Below are 22,205 nucleotides of genomic sequence, written 5' to 3'. Positions count from 1 at the left end.
GTGTGAGGGGCTGGACCCTCCTTGATTAGCACCTTGTAGAGAACCCCCCCCCCCTCCCCCAGGCTCAGGAATTTGGCCTAATCCAAAAGAGGGTTCCAAGACAACAAAATAGGGGCCGAGTACTTCTTAGCACTGCCACAGGATTCCAGTGGATGAAAATTGACATTTTTGTCCGAGATTCAAGAAGAGAAAAGCCTTGAGTTTTTCGCTCAAAAAAATTATGCCCTCGTGGTCCATTGACCTTCCCCCTGGGACCCTGTGATCTAGAATATCTTTGTCTTTCTTTCCCCTTTTTTGCTTTTCTTTACTAAATCCTTTTCCCTTCGTTTTTATTCTTATTTTTTTTATTTTTCCATCAATTTTAGAAGTTGAAATAATTTTTAGTAGTTATATATGTGAAAGCGCCTGAAAACTTTTACAAATTGCACTTCACGGGAACTAAGATAAGGGGTGAAGTTTTAGATCACAAAGGCCTATCCCAACGAAAAATTCTGTTAAACAAAAAGGTCAGTTGAAAATTTTGAAACTTGACTTGAGATGCACTTTGCTGGTGAACGGGGTTTGCAAAATAATTTTTTTTCTTGAAAGGAGTCGATTAAAGGGGAAGACAGGGAAAACTTAACTATGTACTAACACAAGTTATGTGAAACATTTGTCGAGTTTATTATCCCTTTAATTGTTTCTGAGAAACAGTAAAATACAGTTTAACTTGCAACTGGCAACTCCGGCCAAAAGCTTTTAAGAAGCTTTCAGTCATAAAGTCCAAACTTAGCACTTTGTTCTTCTCAGGTTGCCATGAAGACTATTAAAGGACCCTAGTCAGCCTCCGCCGTTTTTGATGTCATCGATATTATTGATATTCTGCACAGTGAAGCGTATCTTATTGCTTTGCTGGAAGTTGTGTTCCTGAAAGTATGTTTAATTATGTTTAGTACTTACACAGTGATTTCCTTCGTTTCGATATGCTCCCAATAAAATATAATAGCCAAACTCTCGCATGCAAACAAAACTAAAGGTGTGGCTGACTAGGACCCTTTAAGCAACTATCAGCCCCTGATACGAGCGTATCATGCTAAGCTTGAACTTTATGACTGAAACCTTTTCTTTTTCAAAAGCTTCCAGACATGAAGTTCAAACTTCACAGCTTTTTGAAGATCCTGAAGCCAGTGGTGGTGTTTTCAGCGGCACACGACGATTTGCTGTTAGTGCTGCAACTTCGGGGATAAAAACGGCTACTGTAATAGTACAACCAGGCGCTGTTGAATGCGTACGGGTATTTGAACGCCACTATGTCACCATATTGGATAGGGGTACCATCAACAGCGTTCCTGGAGAAGATCTGGAAAGTGACGTAGTTGTAACTGAACCAGGTGTTCCCTGACAGGCTGCTGGTAGTCCTGAAGAAACACAGATTTTCTCTGGTTCATGACTTGGCATAGAATATTAATAATTATAAATTGCCCAGCAGCTATACTGAGATTTTCCTTAGTCTTTTGATTGGGACCTTACCCAACGGGACAGAGATTTCCCTTCTCTTGTCTTGCAGGGTATTGGGATCTTGAAAGTGCTAAGCGACTAGAAGCATGTTCTTTCTTTATTATTTTTATGTAATTGCACATTTCTGGTGCAATGGTTTTACTGGGACCCTGGCTGGGGTCACAGCATTTTCTTGGACAAGACACTTCGCCGACAGTGACTCTACCCACAAAGGTTTATAAAGAGGTACCAGCGAATTTGAAACCGAGATAAGTTCCAGCAATGCGGGCCATTTTGCCCTACGCAACCTATGCCTTTTTTTATGTGATCCCCTTTTTTGTTAATGGATTTAATGGTAGTAGATTGTTCAGCACTTACGAATACATGCGACATTGGTAACTGGTAGATGTGCTACAATAAAGCCGGTAGCTGGTTCCATGGGCCTTGGAGCTTATAGATACAATATCGCCACTGTTAATGGGCTGTCCGTCCAACTTTCCCATGGCATGGATGTAAAAATACATGTAGCTTGAACAGCCAGACCACGCCGCTGAAGTCATAACAGTACCCTTGCAGGTACCATACCAGCAGTAAGATGAACTACAATGCATCCAATACTTCGAGTAGCTGCCTGAAGGATAGGACGAGCGCAAGGCAATCATGTCACCACTATTGATGATGGGGTATCGGTTGCCTTAAGGAGTAAACATAGAACAACTCACAATTATTTTTTTTCTGGATGTAGCTCTTAAAATATACGCGACTGCGTAGTTTTCTTTCTAGAAAATGTCAGTTAATGAAGCAAAAAACAGTATACAGACTATTGCCGTAAAAAGTATAATTATGTCAAATGAAACTGGGTCTTTCAATATTCCTGTAATATTGTATGAGATTTCATGTTAATTTAATCGACATACTTTAAACATCCCAAGCCCAGCCGTAGACACTGCAGATGACAAGCGTGTTACTCGTGCTTCGCGTATTACGTTTTGTTCTTCGATTCAAAGAGCCTCCGTACCGAGCTAAAATTCGAAATTTATTTACCACGCTAGAATGGATTTTGAATACAAGAAACTGAATTATAAATTTTTACCGTTGGACAAACCAGCCCAAATCTCTTCTTTAGGACCGTAAAACTGAATTTGAGCGTTACCATTGAGCGTCAGTTGGCTGCTGGAAAGGCTGACGGACGCTGAATCCACGCCAATCGCCAAGACGAACGCCAAGAAAACGGCAACAGCGACAAACTTCATGTTCTGAATCTCGAGAAGGAGGTTTACGTTCTGCTCAGTGGAACTCCGTACGCTTTGAGGGTTGAATACCAACTGATCAAAAGCAACGTTCAACGTTTTTTTCAAGGCGGTAATTGTTTGGTTCATACGTGTGAGGCTAACAAGTTCCATGAACATGTTTCGGGCTTTTCAGAAATGTAAACCGAGCTGTCAAAGGAATGAAATGTTTAACAGACTGACTAAAACTTAATTTTTTTGTGTATGATGACGGCCACGAACGAAGTTTTTTCGCGTGGATAGTATAGCTTTTTCCCCAGTTACATAAGCAAGAAATGGACGAAAGAAATGAAAGTTGCCTTATGGCAACAAGTTTACCCATCCAGTTTCGTGAATTCCAATATTTAAGTCTAGCTAAAATTCTATTGAAAAAGAAAAGCAAAGATCTTTCCTCTTTCTTATTTATTCTTGAGGGCCGATGTCAATGCTGACAGCAAAAAAAGGAGTCAATTTGATCAAAAATAGTTACAGATACTTAACAAACAAACAAACCAGAAGACATTTTTCATGTTTGGAACTTCGCAACTTTATGACCACCGCAGGGCCAGAATTTAATTTCACGCACGCGTAGTTATCGACCCTTAGGAAAAAAACGTAAATGTAAACAACCGATTTTAGAGAAATATGTGGCACTATTACTTCTGCGATAAACTGTATAAAATCCTATAAACCTGAATAAAATGTTCGATCTGATATCGACAGTACAACTTCTCCTGATTGAAATTTCATTGTGGATCTAGATACCCGGCAGCCGGAAAATGTTTTAAAATATTACATACCCGGCAGTCTGAAATTATTCTAAAACTGAAGATCGTTGTTTAGAAATATCAAGCGATTTCAATTATAATTTTGGCTTTGTGGTTGAGGAAATTTTCGAGCTTGGGCATACTAGAAAATCTCGATGTTTCGACACTTGGAAAAAATTCGTACTCTGACTCCGATGTCAACTCTCACAGAATAATTTCTGAAGTTGACACCTTGTGAGAGCATTCGATATTTGTTCAGAAATGCGAAGCGATTCTAAATAATGTTTTGCTTTTGTTGTGGACGAATTCTCTTAGCTTCGGCATACTATAAAAACCTCGACTCACGGGCACGGTCGTTCAAAAACTAGATACCCGGCAGTCAAAAATTCATGAATAATCGAAACATTCAATATCCATAAAAATGATCATTGAAACCTTCCGAGACTATTTCAGCATTTTGATCTTTGGTCGGAAATGCCAAGCGAGTTTTTGGTTTTGCACGAATTTTACGAACTTTGGGTGACTCGGCAGTCAGAAATTCTTCCCGTTTTTCCACCAAAATTTCCATTTGAACCTGCTGAGAAGTCGGTGTAAAAATACCAAGCGATTTCCAACTTCAGGCCTTAACAATATTAATTGCCTCGGCAAAGTAGTACAAATGGCTACAAAACGCTTGAACGTTCGGTGACGAAAGTCCTCCAAAGAGAAATATGGATAACACTTCAGTTGCATGACAAAGGTTGCCCATGGTATTGGTTTTCGCGCCAAAAGGAACTTGGCGTTAGAAGCGTCTAAGTTCTAATGTGAGCTAAACTGCTTAGCGATGGAAGCGAAGCGAAGTTCTCTAAGGCCCAGTTCAGACGCCGAACTTTTCATGAGCCGTCAACGCAAGTTTATATCTGTTCACTTTAAAATGGCAAGGAAAGTCACTGTAAGTAAATTCAATTGAGTGTTTTGAAGTTGTGAGAGTTTGCTTGGTTGTTTGTAGCTTGGCGCTGTAATGGCGCGTAATCCTGTGTTTCTCTCGCCGTAAAATTTGAGTCAATTTCAGTCGAGTTTACCTCTCTGATCGTTGCTGTATTTAGGAGAATTTCTGTGGAATACACTTAACGAATTTCCTCGCTTTCTGTTATTCAATTTACGGTAGAAAAGTCTGATTTCAAGTGATTTTAAAAGCAACGACTGACAAAACTTGTTTTTGTAGTAAAACTTCAAACTTCGCACGAAATTTCACACCGCAAAAACAATTTTGAAGAACTTACCTGGTGAAATAAATGCAACTAACATAAAGAAGTTCGAAAAAAATCTGTTCTTTAATACATCTTTCTTTGTCTACTATCTGAGTTACTCGCTCGTTGCCAAGATTGTTTACAAATCGTTAGTAGACGGCGCGCAAGCCGATTCAATGACAAGACGTGCGTAAACAAACCCATTTGTAACCTGTAAAACCAATTTACCACAGGAAAAAAAAATAATAAATTTGTTATTTGCCGGCTTAGGGTCGGTCCGTACAGTGAAAAACTGTGACCTCGGGTGTCATAAAAGTGTGTTATAAAAGTGTCACAATAAATGAAAAAATTCAAAAAAAAAACAAACGAAATGTTTCTATATATATATTCACTCGCTTGGTATTTCTACACCGACATCTCAGCAGGTTCAAATGGAAATTTTGGTGGAAAAACGGGAAGAATTTCTGATTGCCGGGTATGTAGTTTTTGAAAAATCGTGCCGGTGAGTCAACGAAAGTTCGTACAATCTGTGCAAAACCAAATCATTGTAAAAACTCGTTTGGTATTTCCGACCAAAGATCAAAATTCTGAAATACTCTCGGGAGGTTTCAATGATCATTTTTGTGGATATTGAATGTATAATGATTATTCATGAAGTTTCGAATGCCGGGTATCAACTGTGCCCATGAGTCGTGGTCTTTATAGTATGCCGAAGCTAAGAGAATTCGTCCACAACAAAAGCAAAACATCATTTAGAATCGCTTTGCATTTCTGAACAAATTTCAAATATTCTCACAGGGTTTCAACTTCAGAAATTATTCTGCGAGAGTTGACACCGGAGTCAGAGTAAGAATTTTTTCCAAGTGTCGAAACATCGAGATTTTCTAGTATGCCCAAGCTCGAAAATTCCTCAACCACAAAGCCAAAATTATAATTGAAATCGCTTGACATTTCTAAACAAAGATCCACAATTTTTTTAAAAAGGATTGGATGGGTTTTTCCGTGGAAATTCTAGAATAATTTCAGACTGCCGGGTATGTAGTATTTTAACAACACTTCCCGGCTGCCGGGTATCTGGACACAATGTTTAAAATTGTGCCAAAATTGAGTCCGTAGCTTAAAGCTTCGCGCTTCCCAACAAAAAATTGAAAAGCAATAAAACTTACCTTCGTATCCCGCACAAATGTCTGCAACATCGAGTACCGTGCTCTAAAATGATGATTTTCCTTGCTTCGTGGTCACAACACCCTTGGTAAGTTCTAATTTGTTCGGTGCGACATTTCAAGTTGACATTCATCTCTTTTTAAGTTGTCCCTGTTTTAGCGACTGTAAATGCATCCTCGTCCTTCCCATCCCACAACAATGAAGGTCAACATTCGGGTCTCTACATAAATAACACAGCAGCGTGACGACATGGACCATTCGAAAATATTCTGTGCGTTACGGTACTGTCTATGCTGTGAAACATCGATCTCCTGTTGATTTCTATCCGCCATTTTGCTTTCATCGTTTGAGTTCGGCCTAAGTACTAATAATGCTCTTGTTACAGGACCTTTGATTGGTTTAAAAAAGACAAAAGATGATTATATATCCGGACACATAATTGGCGAAGATGAGGCCTGGCGAAGATCAAATTTGCAGCGGAATATAAATAAACGCGCGACAAATTTGGCACGTTCGTAGCATTTCATTCGTCAATGAAAGATAAAATCTTTTACTACAAACAAGAAGATCTGTTAGATCTTATAACCACGCTTTAAAAATGAAACAGTTCGCTTAGCACTACCGTGGGAACGCAGTGCACATTCTTGATTCTTTTCTTACTGTAGACATCACATCACTTGATCAACACAAACTGTGTTATTGCACCATCAGTGGTAGCCGTTGACAAATCTCCGATGACGTAATGGTCTTAATCTAGAACTTTCTTCGGGATATGTATGGGCATGAACGATATGAACGACACAATAATAACACTATTAACAACAGCTTTCTTTCTTAAAAGTCATGATTAAATTTAATTGGTGTTATCCACGAGTAAAGGGCTAGCAAAGTAGTCACACAAGTCATATCAAAAAAAAACCCTATCCCGACCGATGTATCGATTTTGGTCACTCCAGTGACCACAGATTGAAAACGTGACAGAAAATTGGCGTTACTTTTGATTCTCACCAAATTCGTCATATCCTCCCCTCGGGAGAATTTTGTTAAGTTAGCTAATTTAGTTTGCAAGCCACCGTAATGGTGGTCGCCGCGGCGAAATGTTTATTTGCTCAAAATTGGGGCAAAATCTTTCGGAGATGGAAATCAGGACATTTGTAAGGATACAGAAAGTACTTTGGGACCAGTTGCTGGCTTCTAAGGCTGAATTTATCCAGAAGTAAGCTGTATTTTCGTTTTCGTGCCGAAAGCCATGCGATGAAATATTATCGGTTTGTTCTGCTGTCTTGTTCTGCTTTTTCTCTTGGTCTTTTTTGTAGTCCGCCGAGGCCAGTCTTTCGTCTAAATCAGTTGAAAAAACTTCGAAAAAGATGTTCCCATTCACGTTTAAGCTTTCAGTCGATAATTCTGGAGTTTTTTGGCCGAAACGTTGGCTTTGTTATGTTCGTGCCTTTCGGTTCCTATGGGCGACCGTTGCTTCCTTTGTTAGGTAAAGTCTCGGGAGTGAAGTCACAAAAAAATTCTAATTCTGGTTTTGTTCGATTTCGCTGAAATTTTAACACGATAAAGCTGGATTGTTAAGGAATAGATTTACCGCCTGCCAATGTGTGGTAGCTATTAACGCTTAAGTGATATATCGCTTCGAAATCAGGGTTTTGAAGAGATTTTTTTGCAACGTGTGGGTTCGGCGTGATTTTGTAATCGGAGGTTTTCGTTGACCCCGAAGGAAAAAATATTCCGAAAAAGTCATTTCATCGATGATTCAAACGAATATAAATATGTATATGTTCCGAGCGAAATTTCTGCTCAAAAAATATAATTATTGACGAACGCTGGGTTTTTAATTTTTTTCCCGCGAAAGTCAGTCTCGGAGATGAGATTTATTAATGTTTCAACAGCTTTTCAACAGCTTTTGTGGGAAATTGTAATTGTTATGATTAATTGGGAACAGGACATCGTGTCATCCAATTCAGTCTGTAATCACACTCGTGGTCCATTGACCCTCCCCCTGGGACCCTGTGATATGGAATATCTTTGTCTTTCTTTCCCCTTTTTTGCTTTTCTTTAATAAATCCTTTTCCCTTCGTTTTTTTTTTTTTTTTTTTTTCCATCAATTTTAGAAGAAGTTGAAATAATTTTTAGTAGTTATATATGTGAAAGCGCCTGAAAACCTTTACAAATTGCACTTCACGGGAACTAAGATAAGGGGTGAAGTTTTAGATCACAAAGGCCTATCCCAACGAAAAATTCTGTTAAACAAAAAGGTCAGTTGAAAATTTTGAAACTTGACTTGAGATGCACTTTGCTGGTGAACGGGGTTTGCAAAATAATTTTTTTTCTTGAAAGGAGTCGATTAAACGGGAAGACAGGGAAAACTTAACTATGTACTAACACAAGTTATGTGAAACATTTGTCGAGTTTATTATCCCTTTAATTGTTTCTGAGAAACAGTAAAATACAGTTTAACTTGCAACTGGCAACTCCGGCCAAAAGCTTTTAAGAAGCTTTCAGTCATAAAGTCCAAACTTAGCACTTTGTTCTTCTCAGGTTGCCATGAAGACTATTAAAGGACCCTAGTCAGCCTCCGCCGTTTTTGATGTCATCGATATTATTGATATTCTGCACAGTGAAGCGTATCTTATTGCTTTGCTGGAAGTTGTGTTCCTGAAAGTATGTTTAATTATGTTTAGTACTTACACAGTGATTTCCTTCGTTTCGATATGCTCCCAATAAAATATAATAGCCAAACTCTCGCATGCAAACAAAACTAAAGGTGTGGCTGAGTAGGACCCTTTAAGCAACCATCAGCCCCTGATACGAGCGTATCATGCTAAGCTTGAACTTTATAGCTGAAACCTTTTCTTTTTTAAAAGCTTCCAGACATGAAGTTCAAACTTCACAGCTTTTTGAAGATCCTGAAGCCAGTGGTGGTGTTTTCAGCGGCACACGACGATTTGCTGTTAGTGCTGCAACTTCGGGGATAAAAACGGCTACTGTAATAGTACAACCAGGCGCTGTTGAATGCGTACGGGTATTTGAACGCCACTATGTCACCATATTGGATAGGGGTACCATCAACAGCGTTCCTGGAGAAGATCTGGAAAGTGACGTAGTTGTAACTGAACCAGGTGTTCCCTGACAGGCTGCTGGTAGTCCTGAAGAAACACAGATTTTCTCTGGTTCATGACTTGGCATAGAATATTAATAATTATAAATTGCCCAGCAGCTATACTGAGATTTTTCTGAGTCTTTTGATTGGGACCTTACCCAACGGGACAGAGATTTCCCTTCTCTTGTCTTCCAGGGTATTGGGATCTTGAAAGCGCTAAGCGACTAGAAACATGTTCTTTATTATTTTTATGTAAATGCACATTTCTGGTGCAATGGTTTTACTGGGACCCTGGCTGGGTTCACAGCATTTTCTTGGACAAGACACTTCGCCGACAGTGACTCTACCCACACAGGTTTATAAAGAGGTACCAGCGAATTTGAAACCGAGATAAGTTCCAGCAATGCGGGCCATTTTGCCCTACGCAAGCTGTGCCTTTTTTTATGTGATCCCCTTTTTTGTTAATGGATTTAATGGTAGTAGATTGTTCAGCACTTACGAATACATGCGACATTGGTAACTGGTAGATGTGCTACAATAGAGCCGGTAGCTGGTTCCATGGGCCTTGGAGCTTATCGATACAGTATCGCCACTGTTAATGGGCTGTCCGTCCAACTTTCCCATGGCATGGATGTAAAAATACATGTAGCTTGAACAGCCAGACCACGCCGCTGAAGTCATAACAGTACCCTTGCAGGTACCATACCAGCAGTAAGATGAACTACAATGCATCCAATACTTCGAGTAGCTGCCTGAAGGATAGGACGAGCGCAAGGCAATCATGTCACCACTATTGAGGATGGGGTATCGGTTGCCTTAAGGAGTAAACATAGAACAGATCACAATTATTTTTTTTTCTGGATGTAGCTCTTAAAATATACGCGACTGCGTAGTTTTCTTTCTAGAAAATGTCAGTTAATGAAGCAAAAAAACAGTATACAGACTATTGCCGTAAAAAGTATAATTGTGTCAAATGAAACTGGGTCTTTCAATATTCCTGTAATATTGTATGAGATTTCATGTTAATTTAATCGACATACTTTAAACATCCCAAGCCCAGCCGTAGACACTGCAGATGACAAGCGTGTTACTCTCGCTTCGCGTATTACGTTTCGTTCTTCGATTCCCAGAGCCTCCGGTACCGAGCTAAAATTCGAAATTTATTTACTAAGCTAGAGTGGATTTTGAGTACAAGAAACTGAATCATAAATTTTTACCGTTGGACAAACCAGCCCAAATCTCTTCTTTAGGACCGTAAAACTGAATTTGAGCGTTACCATTGAGCGTCAATTGGCTGCTGGAAAGGCTGACGGACGCTGAATCCACGCCAATCGCCAAGGCGAACGCCAAGAAAACGGCTACAGCAACAAACTTCATGTTCTGAATCTCGAGAAGGAGGTTTACGTTCTACTCAGTGGAACTCTGTTCGCTTTGAGGGTTGAATACCAACTGATCACAATTCTCTCAACGCGGTGAATTGTTTGGTTGATACGTTTGAGGTGAAACAAGTTACATGAACATGTTTCGGGCTTTTCAAAAATGTAAACTGAACTTATATTCAGCTGTCAGGGGAATGAAATGTTTAACAGACTGACTAAAGGTGAAAATATATATATATATATATTGTGTGTATGTGTGTGTAGTGACGGCCACACGTTTTTTCACATAGATAGATTGCCTACTCGCCGATTTTACAAACAAGAAACGAAGGGAAAGTAATGAAAGTTGCCGTAATGGCAATGAACTTAACCACCCTGATTCGTGAATTTCAATATTTAAATCTAGCTGAAGAAAAAATACCATTGAAATTAAAAAGGGACGGCAAAGATCTTTCTTATTTATATGATATATATATATACATTCTTGGCGGCCGATGTCAGTGCTGACAGCAAGACAATCAATTTGCGCACGAATAGTCAGTAATCGATATTTGACAAGCAAACCAACAAACCTGAAGACATTTTTCATGTTTGGAACATTCTCAGAACGATTAAGGAAATATATCTTCGCAACTTTAAAACTTCAGTCTCAGTCTGTCGTGCACTTGAAAGAGAAAAAAAACCGTTCCAAAGAAGAGTTTTGAAAAAATGAAAAACGCTCATTTTACGAAAAAAAAAATTAAAAAAGCGTGTTGTGAACCATGTTAATATGTAACGCTGACACGCGTAATAACGCCCGCATCTTTTTAGTTCCTGAGAGGCGAGAAACCTGTACAGTTAGAAACCTTTAACGCTGATTAGCAGCATTCTCTTTAGAGCCACTCAGTTCATAAAAGTGCAACTGGCAATTCGAAACAATCGAGATCTGAATGAAAACCTTTTCGAAAAGGGGGGTTCAATATGACCTCAGTAAATTATCAGATTTCTGTTCGACAGTGTCCAAAGAAGAAATTGGCAGTTAATTTGTTTGTTTTGTATAGTTTTTTTTTTTCTTCTTCTTAGTCAGTTTTTCGCCCGGCTTTTGGCAGAGTAGTAGGAATGTTGTTTCATCAAATTAAAGTACTCCTTAGTGGCAAACCTGAAAATTCGCTTTTTGAAGAAAGTAAAATCCAGACTTTCCACTTAGATTCCAGACTCACGGACGAAAATTTAACTCAAAAAATGACGGCATGATATAGCTTAACGAAATGTTGACTGTATTACAGAAGGGAAAGTGGCATAAGCCTGATTGAATAATTACGAGGCTGATGACTTTTCGTGTCTGAGGAAATATTTGTTTTAGAGCAGACCAAAAACAATCAATTCATTGTGGTAACCGACAGTTTTATGCGGTGCCATAAATTATTAGACTGAATCAGGTGAATTTAACAAACAAACTACTGAACTGTTTTTGTTCTTCTTCTTCACAATTAATGCAGCATAGGTCAACATAGATGTTACGCAAAGCTACACAAACTTAAAATCGAAGGTGACGAATCTGTTGGTTTGTTAGTGATCTGTGAGACTGACTAAAAGATTTATTTAATCTCAGAATATTTATAGGGAAAGTGGAGGCTGTAAGGGGTGACTTTCGTGAAGAATAAACAAAACATTTCTTAAATCGACATTTTGGCTAATATTATGTAGCGCTATTGTTGTTGGTAATCTCACAAAGTTTCGGTAGTATTTTCTCTGTCGGTTTTACAACCGATCTCGGAAGGTGATAATTCGCCCCGGGGCTATTTGACAAAAAAAGTGCACTATTCCACTACACGAGTCTAGCCGATATAGTTTGCTTTGAACAGTTGTATAACAAAAAAGGTGCGCGGGCGAATCATGATGAAAATATCATTTACTAATTATCACACTCGCTATCGTGTTTTCTTACCTATTTATTTTTTTTCGCGCCCGCTTTTTACTTAAAGACTTTCAGAGATCATGCAACAGGCGAGAGGGAAGCTCAGACTTAATATCAGTTCAGTGGATCGCGAGCTCTCAACGCGCTCTGATCCCGCGTGCTCTCATCACTAGAATTAAACCTGCTCAGACTTTGGTGTCGGAATCGGCGACCGGGCGATCAACAATGAGAAGAAAATCCCTCTCCTGCTCATATATAGTCCTTTCTGTTCATTTCATCCGGTCTTAAAATACATCTTAGTTTTCAGACTAAGTGATAATTTTTTTTCATATTCCTTACTAGCTCATTTGGTTATGGTCTATCTTTTACATATAGTATCTTTTTTTCTCTTCAGCCCATTTCTTCTGTTTTCAAAGTGATCTCTTTGTCTGGGTCTTCTAGAGATGTGAAGCTCTTTTTTTCTTCAATGCAAGATTCTCGACTGTTAATGTATAGAAAGTTGCTCCTTGTAAGTAGCGATTTAGTATTGGCTTTGAGATTTTCTTCTCCTCGGTCCAGTCATGTTTACTTCTAGAGTTTTCCTCTCCTTTGCCAGTATGTCTTGTTTTAGTAATTGGTAACGTAGTCTCAACCATAACATACAATGAAGATTTTTGTAAGTTAAGCTCAGGTTCCTAGACTTTTAACCGACAGCTCAGCCTGTACATGTGCTTTCAAAGAACGAGGCACGCAATTTTTCTTGAACTTCTTTGGTTAAGTCGCTGATCTGAAAAAAGAAAAGCAACCGTATTTTTCGTTACGTAATTGTCTTCCGTCTCGCTACTTCCAATACTTGTTTCGTGCTTCAATCTCGATCCCGGTTTCTGTAAAGTTCTCATAAGGAGTTGAAACGTGTGATTGCTCAGTCGCTATTCCTTTGGTCAGTCCACTTTAGGGGCCACATTTCTCTGTGTTTTCTTGATGTTCTCGTTCGGCGTTTTCGACGGTCTCGCCCTCTCTCGGTCCTCTCTCTCCGGCTCTCTTCAGCGACTCTCGCCCAGCATAATTTGCCTCCGTCGCATTTTCACTTTGAAATCACCTTCACTTTCTTCAAGCTGTCCTAATTCATCTCACAGTGCATCTTTATTTATTTTTTTACTCATCGAGAAATACCTGTGTCTCCAAGTCAACAATAGTTAACATGTCGGCAGGCATCAATCTACTCTTCCCACCCCTATTTGTAATATAATGGCTTTTGAATATCGGTTTGGTAGAAGATCTTAGAAGAAGATTCATAGACTACGTGCAATAGTTCTTTTCGTTACTTATTTTACCTGTTACAATTTAATGAAAGTTGTTGCATTTTAATTTTGTACTTGTCTATTGTATGCTGCATTTTTTCAGTGACTAAATAAAAGTTTACATTATTATAAAAGATAAAAAATATCTTCTCGACTTTTCGCCACTCGCTGTTATGAAAAGCCACCAAGACCACCAAGGGTCTTCGTACCATGCCACAAAATATTAACTCCTTAAACATTTGTTATATCCTGGTACTGTCGGGAAATATATTTATTCCTGCCCGTCTCGTGTCCTACAAATAAAACTGTAAGGGGATGTCGCGTTTCTTTAAACCCAGCGTGTTATGGTAGAATACTTTGTGTTTAACTTCGTTTTCGATTTTTTTGAACCAGAATCCAGTTGAAAGGGTAATTAAAGTATATTTGTAAAAGAAGTTCCTTTTCAGAAATGATTTAGTTGAGAACTTCCAATTTCACTGGCATTATTCACAAAGAGTTAAATGTTGCTCTCCAGTAGGCTCTACCACTATTCAATGTTCATCTGAAGAACCCGGACTGAAAATGAAATCCTTGTAAACTATAGCTTGAAATTCTCAGTTTCTCCATGATGTCAGACATAATCGCTGATTGATAAACAGTCGCTCCCTCGTACCTTCTTCTCGTTTTCCGATATATTTGCGAATTATTTTCTGTTCGGATGGTTTTACTTTTTAAACCGAAGCAATACCAAATGGGAACGGTAAATTAAAATTTCTGGGTGAAAAATTGTTTTCACTCGCCGCTCTTTGGCCTCCTTATGGCTTCGTGGCAACAGTGAAAGCTCTCTGAAAACAAGGCCTATTTTAGCGAAAATGCTCTTATGACTTGACACAAAACTTAGGCGAGATTTCACTGTAACGTACTAAGTTAAAATAGGTTCCCGAAACAGTAGATTTAGCTAATGCTAACTGCTAATGCAATACGTTTATTTCTCGGCATGATTTTGCTCGGTTTACTAAATTTCTCGCGATCCCAGCTGTGACGACTCCCTCAATATTGGAGAAAATAAATATTTCGCTATTTTCAAATTACCGACCCAACCTCTGACAGTGATATAGCTCAGTGACCCGCCGTTCATTGCCGCTTTGTCCTGAAGAACGCAGGAAAAAAGCGTCGATTTGTTTCGCCCAAACATTTTGTAGGAAGAAGCGCAAGAAGCGAGCGTGGAACGTGGAACGTGAGGCGCAGGTATTCACGAGTGACTTACGCGCGTGTGGAAATTACAGTGATGACGTGTACTTTCGCATAACTCGCGCGAAAGGAAAAATAGACACAACAAGCGAAAATTTTGGCGTCCAGACTTGGAGTACCACTGCCATAGTAATGTAACTAACTCCTAGACTTACTTCATCAAGATATCCATTCTTGTTTCCACAACTGTAGTAGATTTCCGTAGGAATGAATGCTGACTGATGGAGAGTCCTCCAGATATTACGAATAAAAGATCTCGTGTCTAATTACACCGTCCTCTTTTGGTTGTAAATTCTTTCGTGCCAAATCGTATCGAATTAAGGCTTAAAATACAGACATTTTTTGCGAGAGATCCCTAAATTCTCTCAGTTAAACTTAAAGTGGCGAGAGAACATAGGGCGAGGCAAAAAGTAGATCCAGGGTGTAGGGGGGGGAGTCAAAAAGCCGAGAAGCAGGGAGGGGTAAGGGGTGTTTTCGTCCCCAGGGCCATTCGTGTCTTTTTGGCCCGTGGAGGTCTTAGCTGTTACCAGTCCTCTAGGGCTAATAGACCCGAATGACTCTGGGGACGAGAATGGAAAAAGGCGCGAAAAGAATTCCCTTTGCACCAGTTCTCCTCATCCTCCTTTGGCATCGAAGCACATGGGACAATTCAGTGATTGCCTATGGGTCCATGTTGTCCTTATTTTTTGAAGTAAATGCTACAATTTTTGTGTGAAATGGTCAGGCAAGGAGGTTATGTAAAATTATATTAACGTTAAAAGATAAATATGGAATCGAATATAAACCAATGACACAGGCATCATACTGAAATCCAAACATTACGATTGGGAGTGTCTGATCACAAGAAAAACAACAATGGTAAGTAGAAAAAATAGCACGGACAACAACAAGAAGAATTCGGCAAAAAGAACAAGAAGAAACAAAAGAACAAGAACATTTGCAAGAACAAGTACAAACAGGAGCAAGTACACTGCAAGTAGAAAACGATTAAGACCATAAAGAGGGCCAAAACAAGAAAAAAAAAAACGATAAAAAATAAAGCAACATCAAGAAAAAGTACAAAATCAAGAAAATGAACAACAACATCAAGAGTAACAAGAACAACTTGAAGAAAAAAAACACTGAGTAAAGGAACAAGAACAATGGGCATGCTCAGGTATACAAAAGGGTAGGGATTTCACAAGTTTGGGTATGTGAAAGAGTAGGGAAATCTGCCATTTAGTTCTTTTAAAGAGCCTTTAATTGAAATATTTCGAACGGACGCACCTTGTGGCTGTATCATTTCATTTATTAGGCGCTAAACGAAAATGGCAAGAACATTTCATTTCTTAGCGGTTTATTCATAATGCGGGCTGGTTATGAAAGCATGTTAAAGGAAAGTCTTTTCTCTATTAGAAGTATACAAAAGAGGTACTCTTTCTGTCAAAATGGTATAGAAAAGGGTTGGACCTGGGTGCGGATCCTCCCCTTTTAAAACTTTGTAGAGTACCACCCCCCTTCCCCCGTGGCGTTTCTCTCTAGACTGTCTGATATCAAACGAATGAAAAGGGGTTTGCAAAATTCTTTTTTCCATCTTTGTTTATAGGACATTTTACCTGCGAAACTTAACTAAATTTTAAAAACTGTTCGTTCATTAAAACGTAAAAAGATAATACCTATGAGCTTCTAAGCATCATAACAAACTTGACAACAACAGCAACAACCTCCTTCAGTTACATCTAAAAGTTACCGGGGGTTAAATGAGTAGAACAATTTGACTATACTTCTTACAGAACTGTTTTGAAATGACTGTCATAACAAGTTTATGCGGCAGTCTAAGTGCATGCCTGTTTATTAGCTAGGTGTAGCTAAGCGCTTTGATCACAACAACATATGAACATGTTTTTGAATGATGTTGTATTTCCACTAGCCAGTCACAATACAGAAAGAGTGTAATTTATTAATCAGAACTGAAGAGGCAAAAAAGGTTCAACCAGCTAAGTCAAGCCGCAATTGTTTTATTTTGCTCCTGTTTGGTTGAGAAAAGCCTAGTGTTTAATGGTGATTAATTAGAACAATTTACATGACGTCCTTTCAACCAATCACAGATCTCGGCAAACAAAAAACCAAAGGAAACACAGAGTTATGCTCGACAGTCAGTTAAGAACTGTTCAAATGGACGTTTTTGTTATGTTAACTCCCGTTCACTGCGAGTCATTGCTGTGCTGTAACCACGTTGATTAATTTTGTTTGCTGTTGATTATTTCTCCTCTCTTCTTCCTCTTTCTCTCTGTTGCTTCTTTGACATCTTCCACTTTGAATCCCAATCTGTTATCCTGCGAATTCAACTTCGTGTTTTTGGACAAGACGTGCCTGGGTTCGAGTTTCTGCATCTCTCTGTTCGCCATGGTCCTTTCCCTCTCGTTCGCCACGAACAAATCAAACTCTAGGTTGCTCAGCCGAGTGAACGATCGTCTGGGAATGGCATCAATCTCTGCTATGCTCAGACTAGCCAGCTGGTCATGACACAGTTTGTAGCTCTCATGAGTAGGGTCGTCGTACAACACGCAAACCCCTCCGGGCTGCTTGAACTGATCCAACAAGTTCTGAGGCCTGAGCCGGGGGGATATTCCATACAGTTTGATGGTGCCTTGAGTGTAAGCGTTCTTGTAGCGGCTACCCTTCTTCTGCCAGTCGGTCCAGATTTTGTCGGTGAAGGCGTGGTGCAGAAGGAACTCTGGGGCATTGGCTGAATAAATGCCGCACATGGTTCCAGTATTCCCGCCAATTCTGCAGTGCATGTCGTTGTGTAAGTTGACGCGGAGTGTCCTCTCAAATTCGGGGAAGTTGTTGTAAGAGGTGCGAAGGCATTTGTGAACTGCTATGCAATCTGGTGGTTTTCCTTTTGAATAAAAAGAGTTCATATCAAAGAGAGAATGTGCCTATCGTGTGAGTTATCCTCAGAGCGAAGTGTCCCATACCACGGGAGCTTATCTTGGTTTCTGCATTTATTGCAAGGTAACGCCCAGCACCCATTTACAGACCTCGATGGATATAGAGGGGCCTAACAGGGAAAGTTAAGATGTCTTGCCCTGGGAAATAACGCAGTGATCCCCACCAGGGCTCGTACCCGGAGGTAAGGTAACTAACTTTATTTTATCAGGGTAGTGCATTCAGCAATGAAGCTATGAAATAAAGATACAGTGTAATCCCGATTTCTCGAATCCTCATTTTTTCGAACCTCGCGATAACTTGAACCAAAAGTCGTCTCCCTCTCCACAGTCGAACACTGTAATTTTACCGTCGATTTCTTGAACTATCCGAGTTTTTGAACCAATAATTTACGTTTCCCTTGGAGGTTCGAAAAATCGGTATTCCAATGTATGTAGTCTATGTAGAAGTTATAAAATTTAAAAATTAAGTACAATTTAAAAATTTAAAATTAGCGAAAAAATTATTAAAACCCTAAAGAACATTTAAAAGGCTAAAATACGATAAAAGATTTTTATAAACTTCCAAGGAATAAGAAAATACAAGTAAGCATGCTTAATTATCAGACTTTTAAAATTGCTCAAGGACGGAGCACTTTTAATTCAAGCGGGTAAATAAGTTGAAGCAGATTGTTGCTGCGTGCTGAACTACGGAACGTACAATTTGCAGTTCAGTACGCTAACCATTACGTCACCGCGCCTCCTACTACATCGTGAAAATATGTTTCTAGCCACACAAACGCGTTTTTTCTCTCAATATCTAACCACTTTTTCTCGCTATAACTTATAAAAGACTACACTGTGTAGATTGCGTTTAAATCAGTGCAGTCTATTCAAACCTAATAAAATTTGTATTTTTGTATATCTTATTCAGTTCACACAACTATTACTTCTTAAAATTATCAAAAGCGCGACCAAAACAAGATCAGCTAGGCGTGGTCCTTGCGTCGGCGTTTTCGCGCCGTCCTTCGAGCTCATTAATGAAAGAAACATATAAGACGGCTGTGAAGAGAGTAACATCTTTCAGTTCAAGAGGTTCCCATGCAGATTGAAAGTTTGATCTCCAACCAATCAAGACGCTTAAATTTTTCTAGCAGTTCTTTAGAAATTTGTCTTCGCCCAGTCAATCATTGTTTGCATTGTCACGCGTGGTCACGCAACGATTTTCCGTAACGTTCCACGTGACAATATAAACCAAATAGCGGCTGCGAAAGTTCTGGGATATAGTTTTAATCGTTATTTTTACCGTTAAACTTTCTTTTAAGGCATCCACCGTCAGGTAACCACCACTGGTCTTTCCTAAAAGGTCCGCTGTACACACAATTGTCTCTTCCACCACCGTTACCGCCAAAACCCCATGGTGCATCGCTCCACACGCTCATAATCTGAAAAAAAGCCAATGACGTCGTCAGAGAGGTTTAAGAATGTCAAAAATAGCCTCGGAAAGTTGAGACGTGGGAAGAAGCATACAAAGAAAACGGGAAAATAGCTCGTGGGATTACGCTTGAGAGTACTTCACTTTCGGCCGCGGAGCCGCGAACTGAGATCAGCGGCAAAGATGCGAGAAAATTTATGGGAGCAGCCAGGCCCTATTAAATTCTTATCGCAGCTTCGTTCAGCACCTATTGGGAAACCCATCCACCGAAATGCCACCTGTTACGGTACTGAAATCCCGCCAGGGTCACAGAAGTGAACCGAAGTGAAATACCTCATTCAGCCAGGGTTCACCGGACCACAAACTCCAGTCCCAATAGGGCACCGTGACAATTGGGTCCACTTCGCGCAGAATGTTTTCCATCTTCAGGAGGTACCAGCGGTGCCACGCTAGGAACTGCTTTTTGTTATGAATGCTTCGGAACTGCTTGGTGTGTGTTTTAACAAGGTTTTGGTAATCTTGTCGCTCAGATGCCATCTTCAGGGTGTGAATAAAACGGTACCTGGTGAAAAGGAGAAATAGGGATTGTGGAAAATGAATCTGCGCTCTTATCCGTAAGTGACAAGGGGAAGGGAAGTCACGCGAAAAATCGCCATGTTTGGGTCAGAAGCTGGATGGGAAAAACTTAAAAGATAGGGGCATTTTGGGAAATATATATGAAAAGATGCCATCTGGTACAGAGAATCTGATGGTCAGTCTGTCGCAAATTATTCTGCAATTTAACAGGAAGTGCGTTTTATTTTATTGTTGGGCAAGTCAAAGCCGTGAGATGGAGAAGGGAAGAAGGCCGCAACCTCGTTTCCAGGGATTTCCCAATCTCTAAGGAAAAGCCCTAGTAACGAGGTTGACAGGGGCGCTCACGCTGACACTGGACTACAGACTATACTCACCTCTCTCCGGGATGCATCCCGATCCATTCCCGCCTCACGCGACAAGCGATCAGTTTCCCGCCACGACACACATGCCGCTGGCCAAGTTGATCATCTATCACTGAGCCTTCCTTGCAAGCTTGCGATAGCGTTTCTGTGGGCAAGGGGTTAAAACAAATTTAGAGGTGAAGATGGGAAGATGTGAAAATTTTGGACATTGAGCTTGCTAAGAAGCAGTTCCGGAGTGCTCAGTCGCGCTAATTTTGAGTGGTAATGTCTGGATCCTCCTCGAGGTATGCGACGATTGTATGTAAACTGCACTATACGAGTCCCGGCCACTCGGTTTATTATAGGAGACATAATTTTCTCGAAAGTATTAGTCATGATCAGGAGGAAAAATAAAGTTTATGCAGCCGAATATATACGCCATGCACTTCGCTGTAGTGCGAGTGTTTGGCAGTGCGCAAACCTTGCATATACGTTCCCAACAGCTATAAATAAAAATCACTGATGAAGAACTGACATACCCCTTCCTTACAAGCTTGTAAGGAGGGGGTATGCGAGTTTGTGTATGTGAGTTTGTGAGTTTATGGAGCGAACAGAAGGCGTGAGTGAACCTAAAATACGCAATTCTTCAGCTTTTTTTCCGTCTTCAAGTTTGTTGACTTGTCACAGTCTAAGAAAGTGGGTTATCATAACTATTTTACTTGCCTGTTATAGTTATTGCCAAAAGTAAAATTAAACTGGTCTTCATCTTTTTCCTACAAACTTACAGAAAAAAAAAAACATCGTTAGCAGATGAACAAGTTCAGAGGGGAAAAGCACGAAAAAAAACATCTTTTTATTTTGGTGATGAATCTCCAACTTCTCAGAACTTACGTAAAAAGAAATTTTTAACAGCGCTAGCCAGTAAGGAGAATTGACCTCTCGAATATTTATCATGTTAATTTATTTGAATGTTTTTCGCGCATTGGTTTAAGCTACGAATTAAGCGAAAGACGTGTATGCCTGGACCTCTCTTTGAGTCTCGTAGGAAGTGGAGGCTGCTAATGTACAGAGCTAATTTGCAGTAGCTTGTCAACTCTGAAACCAGTTCTCGACTGCAACGAGTTTTGCCTCTTATCAGATTATCAAGCTCTTAGCGAAGGACTGTTCTAAGCATTTCTCAGTAGTGCAAATTGGATAACTGTAAGAATCCTGTGAATGATGTTAAATGAACCTAAGGTATGTTTGGATCGACAGTTTCGAGTATTTACTCTGGGCCGTACACTCGTGAACACTGAGAAATGTTCTTTGTATAATGAACAGAAAGAAACGTCGCCCACAGAAAAGTCTATTTTTGTAAGTCTTGAAATCTTTCCTCATGGACTCTTTAAAGAGAATTAAATTTCCATGCATACTGAAGTTGCTGTTTGCTTCCATTGTGGACATGATTACAGTAACTAAGAAATTGCTCCTATCGTGAGCTCACAGAACGTTTAAGGCCATTTTCTCTACAGAAATTCAAAATACGAAGATATACTTACGCTGGAAGTTTCGCCCGGCGTTGCCTTACACTGAACGGACGTCGATCTAGTCGCATTCAACTACCTACCAAGGAATTTATAAATACTTTTTCTCGTTCTTAATCAGTTAAGTTATTTAAATTCTCTGGCGCTATTTGCAGAAGCAGCAATAAGCTTTAACCCTGTGCATTATAAGTTGGATGACTGTGTCAACACTTTTTGCGGCGAATTAAAATCTCGGTGTCTTACGAAAATACAATCTGTCAATCATGTGGGTGGTCAAATTATGCGTATCTTTTTTTTTATTTATTAGCCCCGCGGATAGTTTCAGTCCTTTGACTTTTCAACTGCAATTCCAGTATGGCAGTGGAAAATGTGCTAATAGATGTGTTTCCCTTGGTACCACAAATAGATGCTCGCGCAGGGTTGTTTCACTGCAACTGCACTGCAACCTATTGCGGGAGTTATTAGGTCATCCTTACCTTAACATGCAAGTGGGATTAAAAGAAGAGACAGATAAATAAAAGAAACGATTTGAATAGTACGTTTCCCACTCACGCTAACTGGAAGGGAGTAACTCAAAAAATTAACTTCGGCAATTTCGCCCCTGAAACCCGTATCACGCCAATCA

General features: G+C 39.7%; 3 protein-coding genes across 5 annotated transcripts; all 3 read right to left on the bottom strand.

Moving 5' to 3' along the window:
• Positions 1–651: 651 nt before the first annotated feature.
• LOC110047584 (uncharacterized) lies at positions 652–2,819 on the bottom strand. 2 transcript variants are annotated; one of them, XM_020753325.2, is made up of 3 exons: positions 2,570–2,819; positions 1,855–2,170; positions 652–1,397 (listed from the first exon to the last, which is right to left on the bottom strand). In XM_020753325.2, the coding sequence occupies exons 1-3, from the start codon at positions 2,727–2,729 to the stop codon at positions 1,139–1,141; spliced, it is 735 nt and encodes a 244-aa protein (XP_020608984.2). In that variant the 5' UTR covers positions 2,730–2,819; the 3' UTR covers positions 652–1,138. The 2 variants fall into 2 exon arrangements, with proteins under 2 accessions (XP_020608984.2, XP_020608985.2); XM_020753326.2 differs by having other exon boundaries at positions 2,630–2,819.
• A 5,491-nt stretch (positions 2,820–8,310) lies between these two features.
• On the bottom strand, positions 8,311–10,553 carry LOC110047633 (uncharacterized). 2 transcript variants are annotated; one of them, XM_020753389.2, is made up of 3 exons: positions 10,288–10,553; positions 9,510–9,825; positions 8,311–9,056 (listed from the first exon to the last, which is right to left on the bottom strand). In XM_020753389.2, the coding sequence occupies exons 1-3, from the start codon at positions 10,385–10,387 to the stop codon at positions 8,798–8,800; spliced, it is 675 nt and encodes a 224-aa protein (XP_020609048.1). In that variant the 5' UTR covers positions 10,388–10,553; the 3' UTR covers positions 8,311–8,797. The 2 variants fall into 2 exon arrangements, with proteins under 2 accessions (XP_020609048.1, XP_020609047.1); XM_020753388.2 differs by having other exon boundaries at positions 10,228–10,544.
• A 6,044-nt stretch (positions 10,554–16,597) lies between these two features.
• Positions 16,598–21,754, bottom strand: LOC110047647 (uncharacterized). Its single transcript, XM_020753402.2, has 6 exons — positions 21,596–21,754; positions 20,781–20,837; positions 20,091–20,223; positions 19,474–19,702; positions 19,012–19,150; positions 16,598–17,677 (listed from the first exon to the last, which is right to left on the bottom strand). The coding sequence occupies exons 2-6, from the start codon at positions 20,821–20,823 to the stop codon at positions 17,016–17,018; spliced, it is 1,206 nt and encodes a 401-aa protein (XP_020609061.2). The 5' UTR covers positions 20,824–20,837; positions 21,596–21,754; the 3' UTR covers positions 16,598–17,015.
• Between the last annotated feature and the right edge of the window lie 451 nt (positions 21,755–22,205).

This window comes from Orbicella faveolata, unplaced genomic scaffold, assembly GCF_042242905.1.
Source record: "Orbicella faveolata isolate gen_17 unplaced genomic scaffold, um_ofav_v1 contig_47, whole genome shotgun sequence".
NCBI classification, from domain to species: Eukaryota; Metazoa; Cnidaria; class Anthozoa; order Scleractinia; family Merulinidae; genus Orbicella; species Orbicella faveolata.
This window is presented reverse-complemented; position numbering and strand designations above follow the sequence as displayed.